The sequence below is a fragment of the Clavelina lepadiformis genome, chromosome 4 (genome assembly GCF_947623445.1).
Source record: "Clavelina lepadiformis chromosome 4, kaClaLepa1.1, whole genome shotgun sequence".
In the NCBI taxonomy this organism is placed as follows: Eukaryota; Metazoa; Chordata; class Ascidiacea; order Aplousobranchia; family Clavelinidae; genus Clavelina; species Clavelina lepadiformis.
This window is the reverse complement of record NC_135243.1, coordinates 3,877,184-3,903,469: the sequence shown is the minus strand read 5'-3', so window position 1 is coordinate 3,903,469 and position 26,286 is coordinate 3,877,184. Positions and strand designations below refer to the sequence as shown.

Here is a 26,286-nt window from a genome sequence, read left to right as displayed (position 1 = left end):
CATTGGAGCGTAACTGTGCGTCAAACGTCATCACGCAAATCTACTTTCACTGTGGTCCTCAAAGTGCGAGACCCAGTTCCAACAAAGCTTGACATACTTATGCGACAGGTGCGTGACGTCATAACAAGTGGCGCGCATGGTGCGTGAGGTATTAAGATTAGGCGACGCATCATGGAGTTTACGGCTTTACGCTAATACACAGTAATATGTATTTAACAGCATATCCGCAGCTATTAATTTAAATATTGTTTAATTAATACACATCTTAATGCAAAACTTTTTCTGTAATGAAGGTTATGGTCTATGGCAGGGGTGGGCAAATGTATTCAATGGAAGAGCCATTTGCAGAAAATACAAGTAGCCTACCAGAGAACTTCAAAATTATTTCAACTGAACACTAACTTTTCGGATTCTATGTCTAGTGCTACGTCATAAACGAAATGCTGACCTAAATAAAGAAAAGAAAAAGAGAGAAACGTTCATAAACGGTACTCTTGGTAGCCTTTACAATTTTTTTGGAATTTTACGATTCGACTAGAAGAGCCACAAAAAACATGCCGGCGAGCCGCAGTTTGCCCACCACTGGTCTATGGTTTACGCATTAGCTATAAATTACTGGCATGGAGTGGCTTTGTGTTTTAAAATGGAGGTAGAGCGTTAATTAGGTTACTTACATGACGACACATTCTGCCCAAAATATTTTGATGCGACTTTAGCATCTTATTTTTATATTTTGTTACTACAAATGACAGATATTACTTTTAACTTTTGCATATTACTGTTTTATAAATTCAACTTCATCTGTCAATACAGTTGTAGTCTATGACACATTATGATGCTATATTTGGTTTATTTATGAAACATATAAGTACAGTATTCAAGTATGTGAAGTCTGCACAGCATGGTGCAGCCTGTCTGCGAATTATTGCATATTTTGCCTTTTCTCAATCACCCGAAAAACGGTTGGAAAGGTATATATATAACTTCGGCATTTCTGCAAATATTAATATCACCATAAATAATTAAATTAATTTGGAGGTTGAAGTTTCTGTTTTTCTGGAGTATTCTAAATAACTTGGTTTAAATATTTTGCTCTGTTTATGTGGATGATGATTTTGATTGTTGCCGACGGTGTCGCAGAGTTTGTGGTCAGTACACTGGTTTTGTTTACTGACAACTTCCAAACAGTATAATATACAACCCATTGAAATATTTGCTTCCAAGTTTATGTACATAAAAATTTAGTTTCCAGAGGTGAATTAATTTTGTGCGCCATAATCTACGCGCCATGATGATGTAACGTCAAGAGCCATACGTGAAACAAGCGCCAAACGCGTCGCACTCACACGCCACTTTTGCATAAGTATGTGGCGAGTGACGTCATAAAAAGTGGCGCGTATGGCCCTTTACATCATAAAGTGATGGCGTGTATTTCGCGTGAAAATTATTTACTTTGTATTAAGATTAATACAGAAATTTGTTTTCTCTTCACTTATCCATCATACATAACATGTGTAGGCAATAAATCTCCCTTTAATGTGTAGGTTATAAATATTAGACTATGCATAAATTCATCATCACGCGTATATACGTGTTTTTTATAACCATAACGTTTGTAAGCAAAAGAAACTGAATCTTTTTGTGAAATTCCAGGCATATGCTGAGCAAGAGCATAGTAGCCAGCCATGTTTATTTACACGTGCACTTATAAGTGTTTCTATGTTTGCAAATAAACATATCTGTCTGCCAAATAAACTTTAAATCTTTTACGGTGGTGATTTTATTATTACTGTACGTTTGCGAAGTAGGTCTATCCGCCTATACTACCATACTGTACACACCCAATTTCCTGTCACAATAAAGCGGTATGATGACGGGAAATCGGGTGCTGTACAATAGAAGTACTTAAGCCTATATTAACTCGAAAGAAAGTTTTGTTGTTATGTTGTTTATTCTTAATAATTCGTTAGGAATACTTTCTTTCTTTAGAAGCTTACAGTTGATAGTTTGAGCATGTTAGGTTACAAGTATCCATAAAACATAACTTTATCCATAAATTTATAACGTAACCAGCCATATGCGCCACATAACGCCACCTATTTCGACGTCAAATTAAACTGGCGCATTAGCTTGTGGCGTATGATCGTGACTATTCTTTTTGCTTACCAGTTGCTTGGAGCTCCACTTTCGCTTGCTCCAGGCTCTGCCTTCTGATAAACTGCGTGACAGCCTGTATGGAAAGAAAGCGTTAGGTGCACAAAATCGTCCAAAAAAGTTACTCTGAATAAGCTAGGTACCGGTAATTCCCAAAGTGTGACATCTGGTGCACACTTTTTGTTGCCTACTGGGGCACACTAGTCTTTGAAAATTACATTATCCTGCCCGTCCCGTACACAAAAAACTTGCATTTCATACTGGCATGAGCGTGACAGTCTGACAGTGTGGGCTTTTTTACTGTGGTGGTGTCGTTTACTTCCGCAATCTTAGCTTAGGATTAAGTGTGGATGAATTTTAACTTCATAACCCTGTAACTTCTTATCTATTAGGCTACCCCATAGCCTAACTCTTTCTCATTCAAGGCCTTTTCCCTTGTGCAGTGAACCTAGCAAACACTTCTAAATTCGGGCAATACTATAAAAAAATAAAAGAAACAAAATATAAAATGTGTGACAATCAGAACTTGCACAGAGACTAGCTGGGTAATCAGGGTTTGAGTAATGAGGAATAATCGCTGGGTTTAAGTCGTACAAAGACTTCTAAATGGAACAAATCTCAATTTCAACTTAATTTGGGTTCGTTACTTTAGCCAGTATTATACAAATATTTTCTTTAGGCATCACCACAAATATTATATAAATTAATGTTGGTTGTTCCAGCAGTGCAGTGGTTGAAGACTCAGTCTGCGATGCTTTCCATATGCAGAAGTGACCGGATATTTCTAGAATTTTTGGGTTAATTTAAACTAGCTTAACAAAAAAATTATTTAATTTATGCTATCTAAATATGTTAATTAAAATGTGTTTTGTATAAATATAGGCCTAAATATCTTTATAACTTTACTTTAATAAACTTTACAAACAAGATATCCTCACGACAAATTATAGAAACACAGAGGAGGATGTCCTGTACAATTGTGCTAAAAAGGACTCGGTGACATGTTTCTTTTATGAGATATTACAGTTTTTTGCATCGGGCATTGGAAATTTTATTTTAGGTTTAACAATCGCTTTCTGACGAGGTTAGTTAATTTGATGAGAAGGAGCTAAAAAAGTATTGTGCCTAGAGACTTGAAGATTTGAAAATTGAAAAATTGGTAGACACTTTGAAGAAAAATCATGCTTACTACCTCCGAACACTTCATGAAAACAGCGAAAACTTTAAATTAACAGTGCACTTTTTTGGTAAATTCATATTGTGGGTACTTCTGTTCGCTGGCTACCTGACCCTACTGTTTTACTGCTGAAACGGGGGATAAAACGGGGATGTGTTTTACATCATTAACCTAACAGGATAACATCATTATCAGATCAAGTTGAAAATGACCTGAATAATTTCATCAAAGCAATACATTCTTGTATCTTTTTCCATGCTAAACTAGTTATTGTATTGTTCTAATTCCATATTTTTATATTCTTCTATTAATGAAATTAATATTTTATTAATATTAATTTTATTTATATAGAACTTGATTTCTCATCTGTATATTGAAGATGTTGATGGAATCCGATATGTATTCTTTTATAATTGCTGCTTTTAATAAATAAATTCTCTTTACAGAAATTTACAAACATATATCATATATTGAGAACACTAGGAAAGTTATTGCCAACAATGCTGGTGTAGTGCACGCATCATTCTGGTCTTAGGCTCTTTTTGCTTGTGCTTGAACGTTGAATATTTAAATGATATGTGACAATAAATGAAATTGGATGATTATATTAAGAAATTCTGGAGGTGACATGCGTCATTTTAGAGGTATGTCTGTGCTATAGAATTGTATCATATAGGCTACACATGTTTGGATGTTTTGATTAAATTAATTATCTAAATGCATAATTTCTAAGTATGTATCATCTATCATGTTGTATGAACTTTGGCAGTTTTACCACGCTACATTTACTCCAGAAGTTATATAGTATTACATATTTCTGCATTTTTTTCATAAACTTTATGTCAATATTAAGTATATATATTATAGTTATAAGCAGGATGAAAATAACCGTAAAAGCTTGTTATGTATATAGGCCTATGAGGTTTTATACATTTCATCATGTTTGTGTGGCTTGTGTGTCTTGCCATGATTGCTAATGTTTTCTGAATATTATTTTTGTGGAGATTGAAAAACATGATCTGTCCGGTAACGGTATTACCTTTGTAAAATTTAGGTACTTCTATATCTCGTGGTTAAATAGCTTTTCCACTTTTGACTAGCACCCAGATAGAATATATCGCTCATTCATAGATGTATATTTGATAGATATTTTATTTTGAATAGAATAGAATTGTGATATAACCTAATATGGGAATGATTTGTAAAACAATGTCATGAATGCATGCTTTTATAGAGTCTTATTTAGTTAAGCTACTTTTTATGTAAAACTTGTTTGAAGATTTGCTGTAAATTCATTTCTAATTTCTGGAAATGTTAATTTGGTTTTCGTTTTTTTTTTTCATTAGATCGGAACTTTCACAGTTCTAATCATGATGATGATGCCACCTTGTGGGTTTTAATTCAGCGTGTGTGTCGACGTGAAGATGAACGTGCTCGTCGATTGCAAGCTGCGAGTCAGCTGCAGGAGTTTGTGTTGAATCATGACAACAAACAGGTCCATTAACTTTATATGTCCGCTGAACATAAGTACTCTGGTGGCAGGTTTTGATGCACTGTCATGACAGTTTATTCAAAATGATAAGCATAATTTGTTGAATATTTACAGCATAGCATGATCAGTTTTTGTTTGAAAACCTGCAGATTTTATCAAGAAACCTTGAATCCATTTTGAATTCTCTGATTGATGTTTTCTTTGAAAGAAGTGGGGTTTCTTTACAAAAAGATGTCGCCAACGTAATAGGCTTGATTGGGCAGCATTTATCGAATGAATCTTATCCTTTCTTTCAGGTGCTTTCTAGTCTCCTATCATACACTTGGTTGCTTATGAAATTTGTCATATTAATTTTCCATATTATAGTTTTTGTATATACATATACATTTTCTTCCACAATCTTTGTTATCTTAGTTTTTACCGCTTAGCAATATCCGTTGTCCTGAAATGACCAATGTTCCAGTAAATCTAGAATTGCCATTATACAGACACATGTCTGTATCATATTTATAATTACGGTGTCTCTTTGCAGTGGCTTCTGCGTCAGTTTCAATCAATTGCCAATGACAATGTTCGAAACTATTTACTGGAAAGCCTTCACAAACTTTTAAAACTGGACTTTGAAGAGAGAAAGTTTGGAAAAGTGATTGGTAAACAAAACACTGTGATCTCGTATAATACGTTGTGTGCAGACCACACAGCATTTTGACGAATAAGGAAATAAGTAAATAATGATGAAGACCTTTGTTGACCTTGCTTATGCCCAACTTTCGCACTGGCCATTTAGTTGTTTTATTGCCAAATTAAAGCTTTGTGTCTTCCTATACCCAGGAATGCTCATGGATGAATTACAAGCGATACTTGAAAACATTGACACCCCCGAGCATCTGCCAGTGTGCATCGACCCCCTTGTTCTGGTTGCCCAGAATTATCCAACTGTAAGTGCCGTAGTCATATCGGTTAATTGTAGTTTCTGTTGTTTTTTACAACTATTCCACCTACGGCTTTGAGCATTTAAATAACTATTTCAGAGTAAATGGTCATGTGTACAGTGCACAGAAGGTTACATACATTGTTTGAAATGATTTATTAGTGTACCTTCAAAACCACACCATGCTTTTGATATAGGCCTTTTCCAAGCATTTTCGTGACACAGTCGATATTCTGGTTGGATGGCACATTGACCATACACAGAAGATGGCATTAACTCGTTTTGCTTCAGGTAAGATGAAATTGTTCATCTCGATAAATTTCTGACAGTTTACTTTACTATTTTACAAAGTTACTCGAAACTGCTCATCAATAGCAAAACACAGTAAATTTATTCCCGAAACGTTGGCACAAAGTAATTTGCTGTTAATATGCCTGGTGGCAACCGTAGTGTTTGTACTGTCCATTAATTTTGTGTAGAAGAATAGTAACATTTAGAATGTTGTTTGCCTTGTCATTCAGTCTTGATAAATTTCCAACAATTCACGTCACCATTTTATAGAAATAAACTGCTTGTTAACATTGTTCAGAATCATTGACCAAGCTCCACACTCATTGGTTGACCGATCTTCCGTTTTCTCTCACCCTTCTCAGCCAGTTCTTGGAGGACATGGAAGCATATGCCGAGGTTTGAGATTGTGTTTAGTTAAAGACTTTAAAAAAACTCTACATATATCTGGCCTTTATTTTGCATTTTTTAAACATGGTTTGTGTATGGCTTTCACTTATCAAATTAGTTATGAGGTGTTTAATTTTGGAATATTTTCTGCCAGTATTCATTTAACGCTGTTGTTAGTACCACGCCATTACTTTTATTACATAAAGGAACTGGTTCATGTCCAGAACAACTTCTTGAACAGCGTAGGGTTAACTGAGCGTAATCAATGTACACTTTGTCTCATACATTATATTCTGTGTTGAGGTATACAGAGTTATTGACCAATTTAAGAAAAAATTTTTCTTTCCCAAGGATTTCCACAAACTTCAAAATGGTGAAACAATTGAGGATGATACTGTTTCTGCTGAGTCGTGCCTGCTTAAAATGGCGGCGCTGATGCGAGTGTTTTCAACAGTCCTGCGCAGCATCGGACCGGTGTTTCACGCAAATAATGGTCCACCAATCACTGAAACCTTCATACTCGAGGTATGGGCACTAATTTCAAGTCTTAAGGTTAGGAATGGCAGAAAGAGACAAAAAGCCCAAAAAATATTGAGTTTTGATTCGCTGTACATCACTGAACTGTTACAAAATTTAAAAAGAGTAAATCATGATTTTGCCTTTCTTGTCAATTATTTTAATCCTTTAAGTATCATATAGGTAGTTTTCAGCATGGTTCAATGCACTGTACATTGATCATATGTGTTATTGTAAAACACGCCTCCGCGCTTTGTATATAAATTTCTGTGCTAGAGCTACGCAATCCTACAAATGCAATAAGCTCTACACCTCTTTCGACATCATCTTATTTTTCTTACCAGACCCTCCAGAGAATTATCGTCTGCGCCCAGCTAGCAGGGGATGGCTCGTTGGAAGTGACCAGGGCTGCTGATGAATGTACCAGACTGCTCCTTGGCGCAGTGCAGTGGCGGGGAGAGGACATGCTATCTGAATCGTTGCTCACATACGCCGTTCACGCAGTCGAACGTTCCCGAACGGAAGCACGGTTGCTGCTCGTGCTTGACTTTACGACAGTGGTTAGTTGTATCCTTATCATCTTAGCCGTAGGATAATCATTTTTGTGCATTGTTGTCGTGGGAAATTTGCTGGTTTTCATAACTGATAATGCACTGACTGCTTCATCACAATAGAATTTACGAACATTACTTATCTAAGTGTTAATTGAATTTGTAATTTTAAAGTCAAAGATAAATAATTAATGCATATTGTTTAGTCAGTCAAAGTGACCTGAAATGCTGTATAACACGATAGTTGTAACATATGACCAAGTATAGTAGTTACTACTATCGCCAATAAATGTTAAACTTATGCTGCGCACCCTGGTAAAATTGTTGAGTATTACCCCACTTTGAACCCCATCTATCATCTGTTCAGATGGTGCAAGAGGTTGGGTCAGCGTTACCCACCTGGTTCATTCAGGGTTTGCTGGGTCCGAGTTCCCGTCTTCTCCCTCTAAAACATTCCAGGAATCCCGTTTTAAGTGAGGAGTTGCTGGCCCTCTACCAAGCTTGCTTATCGGTGAAGAGTGTTCCCCTACTGCAGATGGCATACAAGTTAGTGCTCTCGTTAATTAAAACACATTAATTTGTTGTCGTAGTTATTTTCAACTAATAGTGAAAACAACTGTCCGCACAGCCGTAACACATGTCTGATGCCGATCAGATTAAGTGATTTATGTTGTCTGTGTTAACTTATATTGATTATTATCGATAATTGTGGATTAATTAATTAGTTTTCTTTATTTTATGGTGTCATGCACACATATCAATCCAACCAGGAATTGTCCTTTGAAAAAGCTAAGCCATCACTCATCTTTCATGTCATTTGCTAATGTTTATCTTTAATAATTGCTAATTATTTCATTGATATTCAGTGACTAGTATAGATCATGTTTTGCTTACAAAAAGAACCTTCTTCTATGACAGGCATGTGGCAGGAGAGTTACAATATGCTGTCAATGGATTGCTCTCAATTTACTCGAAAGATCCCGACATCAGACTGAACGTAATCACGGACAATCCTTTTGAAAATTCCGATGCTGAAGAGATCAGTCCCGGTAACTCTTTATCCTATTTTATTCTTTATTCATCTTCATCATCATCTTCTTTTTATGATATCCTGTCTTCGTATAAACCAGGGGTGGGCAAACTTTTTGTACTGCGGGCCGCATAACCCGCATTAGAAAAAATGTTGCAGCCGGCGGCCTGCACACTCTCATTACAAAGTAGGACAATTTACCCGGTGTGTAAATAAACGCATATTCATATTAAACACAATTTTTGCATTTCACACTCAGTTACGTTTAAAGCTGCGCAATCTTCATCCCAAAGGCCTACGGTAGCCGCTACCGTATTTGTATTTTATGATCAAACAATTGAATCAAACAATGCGTGAGAAGTGTACGGCTAGTTGCTGAAAGCATGTTGCAATACATGCGCGACTGACGTGTGTGTGTTTACGCACTGAAAGTGAAGAGAAAAACACACTCGTAAAGGGTAATAATTTGTCATGTAACCTGTTTAATTAAAACAATAAGTGATGAGTAGAAGTTTCTGCAAGTGCCGGCGGGCCGCATAAAACGGGATCGCGGGCCGCATGCGGCCCGCGGGCCGTAGTTTGCCCACCCCTGGTATAAACAATGATTGATGGACGTCGTTTTTGATTGATATGTTGATTGGCAGTGGATATTTATAAGCCAATCGATGCAAGATCGCATTGTAATGATCAACCGAGTTATAGTTATTGTATTCGAAGTCATTCAATTTTGATAACTTTGTTTTTCCGTATTCATGGAACCTTATCTGTTGCATTTTATGCTCTTAATGCGCACGCACCACTAAATAAGTTGTGTATATTTCTAATTGTATATAGTATAATGTATATACTATATAGTCTCTAAGGTATCGCATAATTTTATTCGATTTATGTAGTTTAGTGATTGATTGTAGTTCACATTCACTGATTGCAAATCTAATACATTTATTTAATGCAGATGCTGATAAAACCGACATTGTCGACGTGGCGAAAGAGGAAAAATTGATGAAAACTGCAACTTTTGATGTGGTGGCTCTGCTAGAAGTTGGTGATGCAAGGAACTCTTTGATTGGGGTAAGTTTGTTTTTTTTCAAACTTTCACTTATAATTAAGTTTAAGAATTTGTTTGTTTTATGATTATAAACTTCAGTTTATATTTTTAAGTTGTGCATGATAGTGTTATTTGCCATGGATGGCCTGTTGAACGTGAAGTAGTGAACATTGCATGTACCAAACCTAAAAGCATCTCACAGATTAGTATTACATACTGCAAGTCGTCAACTAAAGGATTGTGACTTATACTTCACAGCTGATTTTGTGTTTTTATAAAATGAAACCCCTGTGTCACATTAAGTCATTTCATTTTCCAACTATTAGTGTCACCTTCGTTTATAATCTTGAAGATATTAATGCAGTTTTACCATCATTCTAACACCAAAGCAGTGGTTTCAGTGCTCGCTTGTCAGTACGTCTCGTGCAGTTAACGTGAAGCTTTTAAGCTTTAGGTCAATCTACAGGCCGTCCTGGCTAAGTCTTTCGTATAATTGCTTTCTTAATTATTCACTCGCTTTACAAAGCTCTTCTATAGCATCCTCATGTGTTGGAAATGTTTTTGTATCTTTACTCAGATGTATGCTCTCTCCCCTGGCATCTTTGATCTCCTTCACGATGGCTTGAAGCTCCTCCACTCCCATCTTGCTGCCGTGGCACCATCTCTACAGTTTTCTCTGTTACGTGTCCTGCATTCTCACTGTCAGAGGTAAATGACTTAAATATTGCCGTAAGATTTCAAGGAATCTTGGTATTATTAGAATATTGGTAAGACTTGTGTTATATGTACACGAAGTTTGAGTTTTTAGGTCTATATATGTAAATACCTAAGTTTATTGTATAATTTGTTCCTGTTATTATATGCAAGTGATCACCAACGTTTACAAGCCAATGACACACCGAGTCAACATAGTATTGTAAAATTTCCAACCACCTTCTCTTTTACATATGTAACGCGTTCAAAAATAGTACAGATTGGAAACTTTTAGGCAAAATTTAAATTTTTTTAGTTCTTATTTTTGATGCCACTAATTTCTGTTATTTTTTTTCAAACAGACATAAAAACTTTCTCAGTAGCTTTCTTGGTGGCTCTCCAGCGCCCTCTGCTGATTCAAATGGCGGCAATTTTATAGACAATGTTACTACGGCAACACGCGGTCACTACCCGTGCATTGTTGAGCTAATAGCCAGCCTTTTAACAAAGAGAGTGACTTGCTGTGATGCCAGGTGAGCTTGAGCTTTATTACATCATAATCAGTTGTATGATGTGGCTTTTTAAAAACTTTTTATGGTCTTGGCTTGCGTTTGTAAAAGTTTATAGAATTTTCAGAAATTACGAAAATTTTTAGTGAATTGCGTCAACTAAAACTTTGACCTATAATGAACCATTTTTTCCTGTTATTTTTACAGTAAATTTAAATTTCAGTATTAGCAATATTCTAGTATTCTATATTTTAAAGGATATGTATGATGTTCCCAAAATGACCAATGCAACTTTTTTCTTCTCACATAGAACTCTTTTATTGCACTGGTCCCTCGAATTGTTGGAGAAATTAAAAACAAGCAAAGATTCGTCTCTTTTCTCTCTGCCACCATTGGTTGATCTTATACAGTCACTCGTTGTAATAGGTCAGCATCAACCATTTTATTTAAATTTTCATTGGCTTGAACACTTTTATGAAATCAATAAAGTACTTAATACATGTTCAAACAAAAAAGTGGTGAAAATCAGTTTTACAAAATGCTTTTAGTTGATAAAATAATTAAATCATTCATATTATCGTTTATTTTAATCCCATGTCACTAGGTGCGCTAGAAGACTCGACCCAGTCACAACTTGCCGCAAAATGTCTCCGAGTTGCCGTCGAGGCGACATCTAGTGGGCAGTCATCAAGCACCCCTTTTGCAATCTACGTGCACTCAGCCGTGACCCGCTCTTGTCTCGTCAAAGCCTCTAACCTGGACACCGAAGTACAGAAGGATTACACCAGCCTGTTGCTTGCTGTGCCTATTGACAGAGTAATGGGGTATGCTGTGTATGGGCATTTTTCTTATAGTTATGGCCATTTGGGCTTTTTTTGAAGTATGCTTGCGTGCCCTAATGCAGCTAGGGCTCCGCAGGTAGGAAAAAGTTGTGAACCGCTGGTACACTATATAGAATATAGATACATGATTTGTTTATTGTATTCTGAGTACTCGAATTCAATACACTCTCCCCTTTCAGATTCAACACAAGTGAAGGTGAGAAGGCAAAGCGCGCAAAACAGATGTCAACTATCAGCAGCAAGCATCGCGTGGTGAAGAATGTGGCGAGTTATGGGCACGAAGAGTCGTGGTTGGCAAGAAGATCAATAGCCAGCAAATCTGTCATCACAGACTCCACCTTCCATGCTCACCAATTTCGCGAGCTCATGGAGAAACTTTTAAAGCACGGGTAGGTCGTGAATAAATTATAAGTTGTAGCTACTTCACATATGTTTTACTGGCTCAGTAGCTTTGCCTGCTGTCATTTATCTTTTCAATTCTTTTGATTACCGGTAACTTGAATTTTGGCAGAGTCTAAAATCCGTGAAAACTATAACTGTTATAACATAGACGTACGAACACACACAGACGGTGACGTAAAACACAACGATAACACACAACGTACCACGAAATATATTCTCTATTGCAATTTGCAGTAGTAGCATCAGCAGCCATTGGATTGGTCAGTTGTACTCAAGTTGTCAGCGTCGTCAATCATATCACGTACGAGTCTCGGCGCAGTCACATTCTCGAAGTGATATTGCGCCCTCTGCTGGGCATGACCAGTCTTTCATCCACTGGTGGGCAGTATGGAGAGCAGCCGAGTTCACGGTGACCAACAAGCTTCGAACGTCTCTCGGTCGACCCCAAGACACTTTTCAGAAAATCGAAGGTACGACAGACTGTTTATCACTAATTGATATTTAAACTATGTTGTATCTCAATTTAACTTTTAATTTTTTTCTCAACTCAACAGCAAGCTTATTACTTACTACTTTGTTTCAAAAAAGCATATATTGAATATTAAACACTTGTCACTTAACTTCTGAAAAAACAAGCTTAAGTTCAAAATTTTGATTTCCCTGATTGTATATTCTCACTTGGCAATCTTGACTTCATTTCTTTTCATCCCAACCACCACAATAATTAATTAAATTATATATTACAATATCTTTATAATAAGAATATATAATAGTTGTTAAATATAATTAAAATTGAATATAATTGATTATATTTGCATTTGCAGTTGTTAATGTCAGTGCTAACTGCTTTCGCGTTATAACTTTACCAGGAGCAATTCGCGAAATTTGCGAAAAAAAGATCAGAGCAACTAGTCCGGTGACAAAGATGAAAGATTCTTCTCGATCGACGACTCTCATGCTCCTCTCTGCTCTGCAACGGCCACATCTTTTGCTCCAGTTCCTCGATAACCTGGAGAAGTTGCTCTACAACGCGTATGAAGGCTGCGCAGTATCCCTTCCACCTCCAACAAAGGTGATTGTTTGTCACAATTTGTCACTATGATGAGTTGCTGATTAGCTTCTTGCCTGGTTAATTATCTCGCTTCTTTGGCTTTTTGGTTTTCTACTGATTGCTGATTTGATGACGTTACTGGAAATAGGGTAGACAACACGAAGGGATTTGATACTTCCTACTGGCACTACGTTACTGTTACGCTACATTACTCCTGTAATCCTCCTGTTCCAGGCATTAAGTTTGCACATTAAGTTATTCCCCCTTCCATTGTTAAGTGGAGAATACGTGCAAGAAAATACAGATTTCGATGCCGTACCACTCACTAATCATGCTAAGTTGTCAGTGTGTTAAATCATTATTTAAAGCTGTGACCGTTGTAACAGTTGAATGCTTGTGTATAGTATCTAATGTATAAAGTATTATTATACATCATAGCTCTTCATATGAAAACTAAATTACTTGTCTCTATGTTTAAACGATTAAGATTTGTTTCATTGATAATAATTTAATATTATCTTGAAACTTCAGTTATGTTAAGTTTCATTTTAAAACAAAAGTAATTTTTTTAGTGAAGCTTAGTAAAATGAATATTTATTATTTATTTAAAATATTTATTACATTTTAATTGCAAACAACCCATCACTTGTATTACCACAAGCATCATTATTGCATCATTGATATTGCATTATTGCATCATTGATATTGCATTATTGCATCATTGATATTGCATTATTGCATCATTGATATTGCATTATTGCATCATTGATATTGCATTATTGCATCATTGCAGGCGGTTAGAGCATTCTTCTTCACCAACAAGCAGACATGTGAGCAGTGGTTTAACAGATTGAGACTGGCTGTGATGAGGATAGCTCTGTCTTGTGGTCTGCCGGCGGTGGCTTTTCAACACGGTCAAGTAGTTCTGCATGACATGAAGATGAAAGACAACACATCGGTCAGTTTAAAGGCTTTAAAGTCTGCGGTTTTGTTGGTTTTTACCTAAACTGTTTACGCTTTGCACGATCCTGTCACTTTATTGTGCTGTGGTTCACCATTCTTAAATTTGATGGTCACTTTAAGATAGACATTAGTTTCTGCAGCCACGCCGTTATGTACATTGTACAAACTTGCACTTACAGTTCTCCCATAAACTTTATCGTATTTTATCTTAGAAATATCCTACTATGCAAAATTTAATTTCATCACTTCAAAGACAAATGCTGTTACATTTACCTGCTCATACTATTATGAAAATGACGCTGTTACATTCACTCGCTTATACTTCTCTGATTTTTAAGATTTTTTCAACTTGTGCAGGGATTTGAATTTGAGTCAGCCGTGGCGATGACGGTGGAATCCCTGATCGGACTCAAATCCCCGCAAGCAGTTGAAGGACTCTATCGATGGTGCCGGGATCTAGGAGGGAACAAGCAACAGTGGTCGTGGATGAAGGCAACTAAACTGGATGCTTCTCAGAGGTGCTCTTGGGTCTCTTATGTTCTTTACATTTGGGTTTAACTTAAAAACTTTTTTGTGCACGTTGCAAACACTTGTATGATATTTGGACATAAATAAAGCACTTTGAATGATAAATGTTATGATTGCTGAAATTTGTGTTTGCATTAAGATAAAGGTGAATATTAATGACTATCAGCAGAATTGATATTCATAGTAATTAAGTGATTATGATTATCAAGTTAATAATAATGAAAAGGGAATTATGTTTTTTCTCAGAAAACGCTAATTCTAGTTTTATAAAACTGTGTCTTTTCAGTTACGAAGACGCGGCAAAAGAATACAGACAAATTTTAACCTCCACATCTCGGAAGCAATCTGATGATGATGTGAAAACGGAAGAAATCAAGAAGGTCGTCAACCCTGCCCGTCTCCTTATAACTCAGCAGGTTTGGATCAGATAAATGTGATGTCTATCACACCACTTCGTTTGTTTCCAAATTTTCATGTTGAACTTATCACAATGCTTTTTATGTTCCAAGAATTGATATTTCATCAATATTTACCGCTTTTCCGTTAAATTCCCTTAGTTTTAATGATTAGTGCGATTCTGATTTAAGGTTTGTTTTATTAATAACATACGTTGCATACATTACATATACTGCCATGCACCTACCAACTATGAGCATTTTGCTTAAACAACTGCTTTCATCTGATGCAAAATTTTATAATGATCCTTTTCCAGCTTGTTCGTTGCTACTCTGAGTTGAGCTCATGGGATAACTTGCAAGACTGGTTGAAGCAACAGGCCTCTGACAATGCTGTGCAGAGTCTGTCCCCTCTGTCTTCTAAGACAGACTATATCAGGCAAGTATTAAACCTTCAAAGATTCTTCATGGTGCCCACTGATGCTGCTATCCTGGGTTTTTCAAAGTTGGGTGATTGCTAAGAACTTGTAAAATATCGTGATGTTTCAAGAACAAGTACTAATTTTCTGCTGTAGTTGCAGAAATATAAACTTAAAGAGAGCGTTGGAGAAATTTAAGACATGTTTCGGTCCCCAAAAACACCTTAAAAAGAAAAATGTGGCTACCAGTACTGTTTAGTGGTTGTATGTCTGTAGATCATTACATGAGCAGATGATGTTTTTATTTGAGTTACGAACCTATTTTGTGTGTTTTTGTTGATTGCCAATGACTTCTTTTAATTCCAGCGCACTTTCCAGTTTTGAAGACAACGACTTAGAGGCAGCGAGTGAAAAATCTTTAAAAGTTTTGACGGAGTTCACGCAGAAGCCAATTCATCTTCCGTTTAACGGAGCAGTTGGTTTAAATAACATAACGTCTTTAACTTGGCCGGACCTACTTCGTTTATCCAAAGCACAAACTGTCTGTTCCCTGCAGATGGCAAAATGTGGCAAGCTGCCAAATGAAAAGTAAAGAGTTTCTTGTGTAGCAAAGTTTTTGCATAAAACTTGAATCTGAATGGTTCTATGCTATGCAATGAGCCAATTTATATAATTAATGCACTGTGTTTAGTCACTCACTTATTCTGCAAGTTGCAGAATGCCATAATGTTATTTTCTGCGATAATTCTGTGTTCATCTGTGACCTTACATAGTCTCTCTTGCTTCCCAGGCTTACATCCGTCGTTGAAACGATCCAGCAGCATACTCATCGCTCAATCAATCAATGCTTCAGGCTTTCCTCATCATATTGGCCTCCAAGCATGAATCCAGATTTTTTCCTCGAATTTGCTGCCGAGTCCGCCACGAAAAGATGGCTGGAAAATAAAGAGGTTTTTCTTATTTATTAATTATTATGAGTGTGAGAGGAAGGGGTGTTTATGAGCCCATATCAATTTCATCAAAATAATAATCAATGAAAAATCAAAATCAAACTGTTGGAATAAAATCGTCAAGTGATGAAACACAACCAAGATAGTATTTAGCCAAGTCCAGAAGAAATACGAGAATTTCTCCTTTGTTGGAAATATTCAAGGCATTTCGAACTTTTTCCTGGGATGCTATTATTCTGCTATTGATATAAAAACCCATCCCGTATAACCAGGAGAATAAAAATGGAAATATATTATTACCAATTTCAACTTACGGCTACGACAGGAACTTTACTAATCCAAACAAGAGCAGCACTTTACATATTGGGCGTGATGCTTCACTGTTTTAATACACACATGGGTGTAATACTGGCCGCTATGCTTCACGTAACGAATTCACGCAATAATGATACTTGCCTGGTTGCGTTTAGGATTCGTTCACTCTCCCACTTTCTGGAGAATTAAAATCTTCGGAATGGATGTTGGGATCATCTTCCAGTTATCTTCTTGCTCTTCTGGAGAATGGAGCTGATAGTGAGGACAGCAAGGTACCGTGTCACTAACAATCGCTTAATTTAAGCAGTCGTATGTTGGTGAAGTGTTGACCACAATGAGCGTAATCTTCTTACTTTGGTTTGTGATTATTCCTGGTTAGCTAACTAGTTAGTTAATAGATTAAATTCATTGGAAAATATTTAAACTTTAAATTAATTGACTTTGACAAATCCATCGTTTAAAACATGATTGAAACTAGGTCTGCTGGGATTACATAAATGATATAAGTACACAATGAATGTGCATTTACATTTACGTGCAGTAATGCCTAATTAATCTCCTCAGATTATGTGCTATTTCATCCTTATTAGTGGTTAAGTAATGTTAACGTAAGTGATGAACATAATTACGATGCAATGATATACATATCACTAATCATTTTCGTACAGTATTTACAGCTTATAATCATTTCCGGCTGTCACTTTATTATTTCACGCAGATGAGCGGCAACATATCTGATTTGAGATTAGGAATGATTCGAGCAAACAGAAAGCACAACAACCTCCTCAGATCACGAGATCTTCTATTGAAAGAAGTATCCAATGTTGTCAAAGAACCTTTTGATCGGTACCTGCCAAAAATTAAACTGTTTTTGTTTGTTTACTGTTGCTCTTCAATGCCAGTATGACTGTTAAAAGTGATTTTTTTAATTGGCAAACCATCGATCATACTTTACCACACCACTTCATTTACATTCTGCATGTATTTTACTATTTTCATGTAAACTTGCTCATTTCTTATTAATTGGCTTTTAATGTAAATTATTTTCCATCAAACAGTGCATCTGCTGACCTCTTGACTATCTGCCGTTCGCTTCCCGGCAGTCAGATGCCACTTACCCTGCGGCTTCAGTATGAAGCCGGGAAGCTATTATATGCCACCGGTCACGCTTCAGATAGCATCACTCTTCTTTCAGGGTCGCTTGCAAGTTATTTGGAAGGAAGTAAGTAAATATGATATCTATGTGTGGATTGTTTATGTCGAAATCAGTGTTTTGTTTGTCAGGATAATTGTTCACTGACAACAATTGATCTATGAGCTAATGTTTTGAAATAAAATTTTCGTGTCATTGATTTGTAATTGTATGTAATGCATTGCTAGTAAATATTTTCTCCTTATTATGCTATATCTGTTTCGATATTTTTGACGGAATTTCTGACTTGAAATTGTCGTTTTAGGAGCGAAGGGCTGCGGGGAGTTATGTGCTCGTGGAATGCTCACTTTGGTGAAGTATCTTCAGCTCGACTGGAAAAATACCGGTCCTGCCTTAAAGGATATTCTCAAGTAAGTTTTGTTTTAAAAAGCAACATGTTTTGCGGTTTTGTTGAATCTTTAACTATGTCACATTAAGAATTTTAACCGTAAGAACATCAATATTGAACATGGTTGAAATGATTGTGCAAAAATCTGCAAGTGATTCCATCTTATTTTTATCATTTTCTTTATGTTTGTTCCTTGAACGTTATGATATTTTTTTGTAAATTTTTCAAGTTGAAGATTGAGTTGTATTGTATTCCATCTGACATTTTTTTAGTTTGCTTTAGTTATTTGAACTCATTTTTAACTAATTAATTAATTTTTAATTGAACTCATTAATTAAGTAACTTAAACTTTTGTTTTAATTTGCTGATATTTTAACACATAAATATCAAATAAATTTTTGTGAATCCTCACGCAGACTTGATGGGAGCGAAGAGGGAAATGATTTGATGAAGAAGATGAAGATCTTGCTCCACATTGAGTCTCGATCACCGCTCGCTTTCGTCAACGACACACGACTCATCGCAGAAGGTTTGAGTTAGTTGTTAAAATGTTATGTCTCGTGTTATATTTTAATACCCTTTGATACTGACACAATCCACTTACAAAGAATAAAACAAATTACTAAAGAGCTTTAAGAACATATGAACAACCGACGAAGAGACTTTACTTTCATCTCTCTCCCTGGTTCATTATAAGGAATAGGATCTTTTTATCTGAACACTCGGTCCAGAAAAGGAAGTTGAAAATGATGATAAGGGGTCGCTGGGCTTAGCTTGTCGTAATTGTTGCTTGTCTGCATGTCTGTATGCGTTTAGGGCAATAAGTGTTTAATTTATCCATTCCCAGCTTTGAAGACAGAGGAACAACAATCTTCATCATCTGGCATCAGTTATATTAGAATGACTAGAGGTGTGGTGTGCTTGATGTTATGTGTTGTCTATTTGAACCCACTTTTTTGACCCGACACAAACGCTGTTGACATACGAAGTGCATCTGAGGGTCCCTGACCCGAGGATAATAAACTGACTGTCAAAAAATGTGGGTTAAAATCTGGGGTTTTCCTGGATCCAGTTATTACCCCACCAGTTTGGAGACATTTCAAACTGTTGTCTGATTCAACTTCATTTTATCCAATCCACCAACAACTGTTTAATATCGATTGCGATTACTTGTTATTCATTCAGCTACTGCTATATCAACTAATTGTTAATTATAATTAATCGAGGTGTTGCCTATCACTAATACATGCTTGCATTCATCGCTGTAACAATAAGGGTGGTCTTTCCGAAATTTTTTAGTGAATCACGAGATCATCATCGGAAGTCTTCTTAATCTCGCCACCATCCAGGCTCCAGATATGGCAAAAGCCTGGTTTACTATGGCTGGATGGTCTTACAAGTGGGGAAGGAAGTTGATCGACCAGGCCAGGTAATGGACAGGTTGAAATTCTGATTACTCACTGGTTCATAACTGTCTCTAAGCCATAGCTGTTCACTGTGCTTACAAAACGGCATTTTTTGCTGCTACTGTACAAATGCCTTCTGATGTACTTTTATCAGAAATGATTTTGCTGCTTCATTAATCACATACTGTAGTATGTTGTATTGTGTGTAATTGGATAGCATACCGGTTAACTTTTCATTGTTGGTACCTCCGAATTAACCAACTTCTAAACGATTTTTCAAGTTAGTGGTGTAACTAGTGTCATTCTGGGTTTGTAGCCTGGCAGGTTGCTGCTGACAATGCCACAGGTGTTAGAATAATAGGAATGAACCAATACTTGTAAACAATTTGAATAAGTGCTGCTACTTGTTTTCTGTGCAGTTCTGCTGGTAATGTCGAATTAACCAACGAAGAGAAACAAGAAGTCCAGGATATTTTGGCACCACTTGGCGTCACTGGTGAGCAGATGGAAGATGTCTATGGAATTCTACGGAAAGCCCATTGTGGTTCCGCTAACATACAGGTTTGTGTTCCACAACGGAAGATTTTGCCTATAATAAAATAGTTGAAACATCTTACGCTATTGCTATGACCCCTTTGAAATGAAATGCCATTTGGCAACTTTTTTAAAATACGATTCGCTCTTGATGATTTTCTTCATTGAAGGAAGTTGTTATGATCACTTATATCGTACATAGAGTGTTAGCTTGCTAAAATTGCTACTTACCTGACTTTTATTTAACTTGATTACATTCAAGGTCGAAGGCGATGCTGTTGATGACATCACAATCACACAACGAGGTCAGCAAAATTATGCCGACATCGGCGAGGCCGTCATGGAACAGCTTAACACACGGTGCGGCTCCTGGCTGTCACACATGCCAGGCCATGTGAGCCACGCGTTGCTGACAGTGTGGCAGCATGTGTGCGGTCGTCTCTTTACTCATTACAGACTTGCTGCCGAAGCTTACTTTAAATTCCTTAGTCTCAATGCGGGTGAACAGGTTGGTTAGCATCAAGAAATTGAAATTGGTGAGTTTTTTGCTAGTTTGTAACCGGTTATTGTGCCAATTATTTCAGGCTACACTCAAATATGAGGATTGTGATGTCACAGCAACACTACGTTTGTTGCGTTTGCTCGTCAAACATGCTCTTGAACTTCAGACAACCTTGAAAAAAGGATTTGCGTCGACGCCAACTGCACCCTGGAAAGGTAAAATAGCGTTGTTATAATAAAATCATGAACCTTACTTAAAATATTAAATATTTTGGATGAATGAAATAATAAATTTAAATTAACACTAAATCACAAAACAAAACTTTGTGAAACTTTGCAAAAACGAAATTTTCAAACTGAGGAGAGATTCCAGTGAAACATCTTTTATCCAGGGATCATTCCTCAACTCTTCTCTCGTCTCAATCATCCCGAGTCGTATGTTCGACAGAGCATTGTTGATCTTCTCTGCCGGGTGGCGCTACAGTCCTCTCATCTTATTGTCTACCCTGTTGTTGTGGCAACGATGCAGTCGGACCCGCGGGCAAACTCTGGACTTGGCATAAGCTTGGAGGAGCAAGAGGATATTGAGGAGGAAGCAGAGAATGAAAAAAACAAACAGGAGGAGCTCTCTGCTCCTGAAGGTAAGAGAGTGAAGAGAGAAAAGTTTTCCTTCCAATCTTGATCACATACAGTCAGTAGTCACCAGTTATAGTAAGATCATAGTCACATACAGTCATAGAGAGTTACATTGAGTAATATAACAGCATTGTTATGTCATAATATAACAGCATTGTTAAAGAATAAATATATGTGAAATGAAAATGTGACTATGATTAACACTTCAGTATACTAGTTGTGAAAAATTCTCCTACTACTGTCTACCAGTATTGATCATCAACCCAATGATACTGTGCGTGACGTTTTTGTTGCCTAAGATGACTTACAACCAAATTGAAAACCGACAATTAACAACCACAATTTTCCTAAATTCATTTATTCGTTTTAACAAATTCATTCGACTTACATCGATCCCACTCACAGAGATGGGAGCGACAAACTCCTGCAACCAACAAGTGATCCAGACTCTCATGGAGGAGGATCAAAGCATGGTGAGGGATGTGCAGCTCCTGGTCACAGAACTGAGAAGAATAACATTGCTATGGGACGAGCTATGGCTCGGAACTCTTAATCAACATCAACACGACATTGTGAAGTAAGCTTTGGTTCACGTTCCATGCAGCACACTTGAGGTGTTTTTTAAATTTTGCGTAAAATGTTGTTGGTAGGTTGATTGGTTTATGGGTGTAAAAGGCCAAAAATAAATGCATGCTAAAACTACAATGGTGCTAGGCTCCAGCTTTGCCATTAATTACAGTATTATTATCATAAAAGTTACGCTGTGGTACCATTACACTAGCAGTTTTACCTGCTGCAATTTGTGTGTGACATGCAAGCTATTACTAAGCCAAACATCTTTGTACCAGACGTCTTCAGCAATTACAAGATGAGGCTAAACGAGTTAATGGTAACAACACATTATCCAAGTAAGTGTGGTGGCTTTAACCTGCCATATGTTTATTCCTGTTATTATAAGAGTGTTTAACTGTTCAGTATTTTGATCATTTAAACTGCTAATGATAATAGTTTGCTATTTGAAACGCTAATGTGTGACTGAAACGATGATTGCTTACAATGTTCTACGTCATGTCTGGTGCATATTATTACTTGTATTATACAAATATGCGTGAGTTTACTAAAAATCTTAATCATTTTTCAGCCCAGAGAAAGAGAACATACTGCGAGAACAGCAGCAAGCCATTATGCGTCCTGTCGTCTACGCACTGGGACGTGTCCAGCGTATAACTTCGGCCAACCCTGAAACCCCGCACGAGCGGTGGTTTGCCGACAACTTACAACCCCTTATCGAGCAAGCACTGGAACAATTGAGAAAACCTCCAAACCCGCATGACCCCAACTCTTGTTGGTCAGGATTTAAACAGGTGATTTATAAGTCGATTTCGCTTAACTGGATGACTTGGATAAGTAAAAGACAGGTTGTGGTGGAATGTGTATGAAGAATAGTCAATTGTGCTAGTCTTGGATAAACTTGAATTGACCTCTTCATGTTGATAAGTTATCACTTTGGGTTTTCTTGTTACTACTATTTCTAGACCCAAAAATGTAAACTAAAAGATAATTGTTTGGTTAGATTGTTGATTTAATGGCATGGTATTTGTGCAAACTGCAGTACTCAGTCAAGTGCCTTAAACGTTTATTTTGTTCATATATGATAGTCATAGCTGTAACTTATTGTCAGGTCAAAGTGATACGATGTCTTTCTATTTAGGTGCATTCCCTACTGCAAAACCGTGCTTCGAAACGAGCGGCTCATATTTTAAACCTCGGCGAGATTAGCCCTCGCTTGATGGCGCTAAAGTCAACCTCAATGTCAATACCAGGTTCGTAGTTATGCAAATGATCTGGTTGAGTATGTTTGATGTTATGGTTTTTATTCTCTTACACAGGTGTCACAGACACTGTCAACCCTGTGACTATTGAGGGGTGCAGCAGCGCGGTGACTATTCTGCCCACCAAGACAAAACCCAAAAAGCTTCAGTTTATTGGTTCGGACGGCCGAAGATACACTTATCTATTCAAGGTTTGATGTCTTTTCTGGGGCTGGAAAAATTTATCTCGCTAATAGTGCTCTTAGCGACTAAACATTTTGTAAAGCTGAAAATAAATATACATGTAGGAAAGAATTTGGAGCAAAATTTTTGAGACCCATGGCTTTGTGGAAATGTGCTGTTCTGTCAATCAATCTGTCAATATTTAGGGCTAATTTTAATGCTCCGATAGTTTACTTTGTTGATAGATTTTGGAGTCTAGCATGACATACCTTTTAAAAACAACACTTCTCATCATGCTTCTTGAGAATAAATTGTAGTTTTGACTGCATTTAACATTGTGACTCACCATTTAGCAATTATAACTGCTAACCGCCAGTTAAAATCTAATGCCACCCTGCTGACGGCTAAAGAAAATCGGCTAAATTCCCAGCCCAAAAATTTTTTCAACTTTTTTCAATGATACTGCAATAATGAGAAATAACATCCAAGTTTCATTCTGAGAAAGTATGTTGAACATTAGTCATAAAAATATATTCTTTCGCAGCAAAAGGCGTTGAGAAGAATTCTGCATACTTAATTTTTTTATCTGCATTCAATTAATTTTAATTGATCACGTTTGTCTAAACTGAACCAGAAGTTCCATGTTCTACCTATCCAACCTTATCCTTCACGTCTCAGTCATGCATTCTTTCATCCAGGGCCTGGAAGATCTTCATCTGGATGAGAGGATCATGCAATTCCTCTCCATCGCCAATCGACTCCTCCACCGCCAGCACGAGAGTCGGGGTTACGTTGCCCGGCACTATTCAGTGACCCCGCTTGGCTCCAGGTCGGGTCTCATACAGTGGGTTAGCGGGGCCACGCCGCTGTTCCTGTTGTACAAAAGGTGGCAGCAGAGACAGGCGATCAACCAGTTGAACAAACAGGTGCATTACTTTGACAGGTTGTTGGTAATTGTTACGTCATATACAAATATTGTCCTGTAACCATCGCTATTGTTGTTATAATACGTTGCTAGTTTTTCAGCGATTCTTTTGTCATATATTTATATCCATAATTGAAAATTTTGTGTGTAGCTGTCAGTTGTAGTATTTCATTAAGAAAATCTTTTTCCAGACTGTGGCTTCAGGCAATTCTGGGGGAGGCCAGACCACGCAGAATATTCATATCATGCGACCAAGCGATCTCTACTACAGCAAGCTTAACCCCGCCATGAAGAAGGCCGGCATTGACATTGAACGACTAAGCCGCAAGGTACTTCCATTGTTGTAATAACCGCTTGTGTGTGTGTCATAAACGACATTTTCTCATAATATGTCTCGTTTTTGCTTCTAGGACTGGCCGACAGATGTGCTCCGAAGTGTCTTGAACGAACTGCTCACAGAAACGCCGGATGATTTACTTCAAAGGGAGCTCTGGTGCTCAGCTACAGGCGCAACAGAGTACTGGGACTTACAGCAGGTTAAAAGTTTTTGAAATCTCTACATTCTGGCACTCATTGTACGATCAACATTTACATTATTGACGTGCAAGGTACGCGTGATTGCAATTAAATAAGCTAAGGTATTATTAATTACGTGAAATCACTTCACTACTGGTCAGATGATGACATGTTGAAGCTAAAAGCAGTTTAGCTGTAAAAAGCTGTCTTCATTGGATACCCAGGATTGGGAAAAACGCAAGCAGGCAAAATCACAAACTGGATCTATTTAGAAAAATATGTCTGGCTTTTGTGGTCCCTGTTTTAAGTGCTTCATGCTTTGCAGAAATACTCCCAATCCACTGCCGTGATGTCTATGATTGGCTACGTAATAGGACTAGGGGACAGGCACTTGGACAATGTTCTGGTCGATCTGGAATCAGGAGAGGTGGTTAATTAATTTATCAATATCATTTTACAATGTAGGCCTACATACAAAGCAGGTGTTAGTCAAAGTTTAATTTATTACATTGTTTATGGGCAATATTAAGCGTATTGTACATAACTTTATATATATGAATTTCATAATGACACTGGCTACATCTCAGATTACCATATTTGAAAATGCTCAACCCTAATTTTTGCATTAATAACTAATTATAATAATTAGTGTAAAAATATTAATGTTATTTATTAACTAATTAATATTAATTAGTATTATAATAATCAATTATAATAATTCACTACTTAATTTTCTAATTCTAGTAACATCCATTGTGAAACTGGCCAACTATTCAGGGTTAATTTGAAAGCAATTTTTAGGTTGTGCACATCGACTACAATGTTTGCTTTGAGAAGGGTTTACAGCTTCGAGTCCCAGAGCGAGTCCCTTTTCGGCTCACTCAGAATCTGCTCAGGGCTCTAGGCCTCACTGGAGTTGAAGGAATATTCCGGAATTCTTGCGAACAGGTGATTTTGTTGCAATTTTGCTTACTTTTCTGTCCTGCGCTAGTGTCTTTCGATATGGAAGGTCGGGTGGCGTAGTAATGCTATTTATCTCACCTATTTTGCTGTGCAGTGTTCAGTAATTCTTAAAAGAGATTAGATGACATTTTAGATGATGACAGTAATTCTTCAGTATTCATTAAATCAGTTGCATTTTACTTCAGTTTTATCATTATTAATGTTTCAGCATTAAATAACCACTTTTCACTCTGCACCCGTTTCACATGTTCCACTTACACTTTGTGTGTTTTCTTCACGATTTTATTTGCAACTCTTATTTTAAAACAATTCAATGAAGGGTAAATTTTCTCAGGTTCTCTCTACGTTGAGGAAAGGAAGAGAAACTCTCCTTACTCTTCTCGAAGCTTTCGTCTATGACCCCCTCGTTGATTGGACTGGTAAGATTTTCCAACAAATATTTACAGCGCAAAAGCATCAAAGGTTTTGGTTGTATTTGCATTGAGCATTTTTTTATTGGAGTTTGAACAGTTAAGGGCAATTTTTTTCTTCCAACCGTCATTGCTAAACCCATTTGAAGTTTACCTAACTTAAACAATGCTGTGACAGAGGTCAGACATAGTTGGTAATGTAAGGTTACACTACAT

The 26,286-nt window shown here is 36.9% G+C and overlaps 1 protein-coding gene across 1 annotated transcript in view; it reads left to right on the top strand.

Annotated features, from left to right (window-relative positions):
* The first annotated feature begins 3,781 nt into the window (after positions 1–3,781).
* The window catches only part of LOC143452836 (serine/threonine-protein kinase SMG1-like), a 34,398-nt gene continuing 11,893 nt past the window's right edge, over positions 3,782–26,286 (top strand). Inside the window, exons 1-46 of the mRNA XM_076953965.1 lie at positions 3,782–3,975; positions 4,678–4,826; positions 4,973–5,119; positions 5,356–5,473; positions 5,655–5,761; positions 5,952–6,045; positions 6,344–6,441; positions 6,784–6,957; positions 7,293–7,508; positions 7,867–8,045; positions 8,418–8,548; positions 9,485–9,600; positions 10,155–10,285; positions 10,633–10,803; positions 11,090–11,205; positions 11,384–11,603; positions 11,801–12,010; positions 12,258–12,493; positions 12,893–13,095; positions 13,868–14,032; positions 14,395–14,555; positions 14,852–14,981; positions 15,278–15,399; positions 15,746–15,967; positions 16,170–16,329; positions 16,800–16,916; positions 17,363–17,490; positions 17,703–17,866; positions 18,102–18,207; positions 18,602–18,714; positions 19,485–19,614; positions 20,011–20,152; positions 20,388–20,633; positions 20,710–20,842; positions 21,019–21,267; positions 21,668–21,839; positions 22,111–22,170; positions 22,404–22,626; positions 22,974–23,085; positions 23,152–23,285; positions 23,955–24,182; positions 24,373–24,510; positions 24,592–24,717; positions 25,023–25,124; positions 25,499–25,645; positions 25,995–26,079. Of these exons, the coding sequence (XP_076810080.1) occupies positions 3,930–3,975; positions 4,678–4,826; positions 4,973–5,119; positions 5,356–5,473; positions 5,655–5,761; positions 5,952–6,045; positions 6,344–6,441; positions 6,784–6,957; positions 7,293–7,508; positions 7,867–8,045; positions 8,418–8,548; positions 9,485–9,600; positions 10,155–10,285; positions 10,633–10,803; positions 11,090–11,205; positions 11,384–11,603; positions 11,801–12,010; positions 12,258–12,493; positions 12,893–13,095; positions 13,868–14,032; positions 14,395–14,555; positions 14,852–14,981; positions 15,278–15,399; positions 15,746–15,967; positions 16,170–16,329; positions 16,800–16,916; positions 17,363–17,490; positions 17,703–17,866; positions 18,102–18,207; positions 18,602–18,714; positions 19,485–19,614; positions 20,011–20,152; positions 20,388–20,633; positions 20,710–20,842; positions 21,019–21,267; positions 21,668–21,839; positions 22,111–22,170; positions 22,404–22,626; positions 22,974–23,085; positions 23,152–23,285; positions 23,955–24,182; positions 24,373–24,510; positions 24,592–24,717; positions 25,023–25,124; positions 25,499–25,645; positions 25,995–26,079 (6,877 nt within the window). The 5' untranslated portion in view covers positions 3,782–3,929. The remainder of the gene's footprint in view (positions 3,976–4,677; positions 4,827–4,972; positions 5,120–5,355; positions 5,474–5,654; positions 5,762–5,951; positions 6,046–6,343; positions 6,442–6,783; positions 6,958–7,292; positions 7,509–7,866; positions 8,046–8,417; positions 8,549–9,484; positions 9,601–10,154; positions 10,286–10,632; positions 10,804–11,089; positions 11,206–11,383; positions 11,604–11,800; positions 12,011–12,257; positions 12,494–12,892; positions 13,096–13,867; positions 14,033–14,394; positions 14,556–14,851; positions 14,982–15,277; positions 15,400–15,745; positions 15,968–16,169; positions 16,330–16,799; positions 16,917–17,362; positions 17,491–17,702; positions 17,867–18,101; positions 18,208–18,601; positions 18,715–19,484; positions 19,615–20,010; positions 20,153–20,387; positions 20,634–20,709; positions 20,843–21,018; positions 21,268–21,667; positions 21,840–22,110; positions 22,171–22,403; positions 22,627–22,973; positions 23,086–23,151; positions 23,286–23,954; positions 24,183–24,372; positions 24,511–24,591; positions 24,718–25,022; positions 25,125–25,498; positions 25,646–25,994; positions 26,080–26,286) is intronic.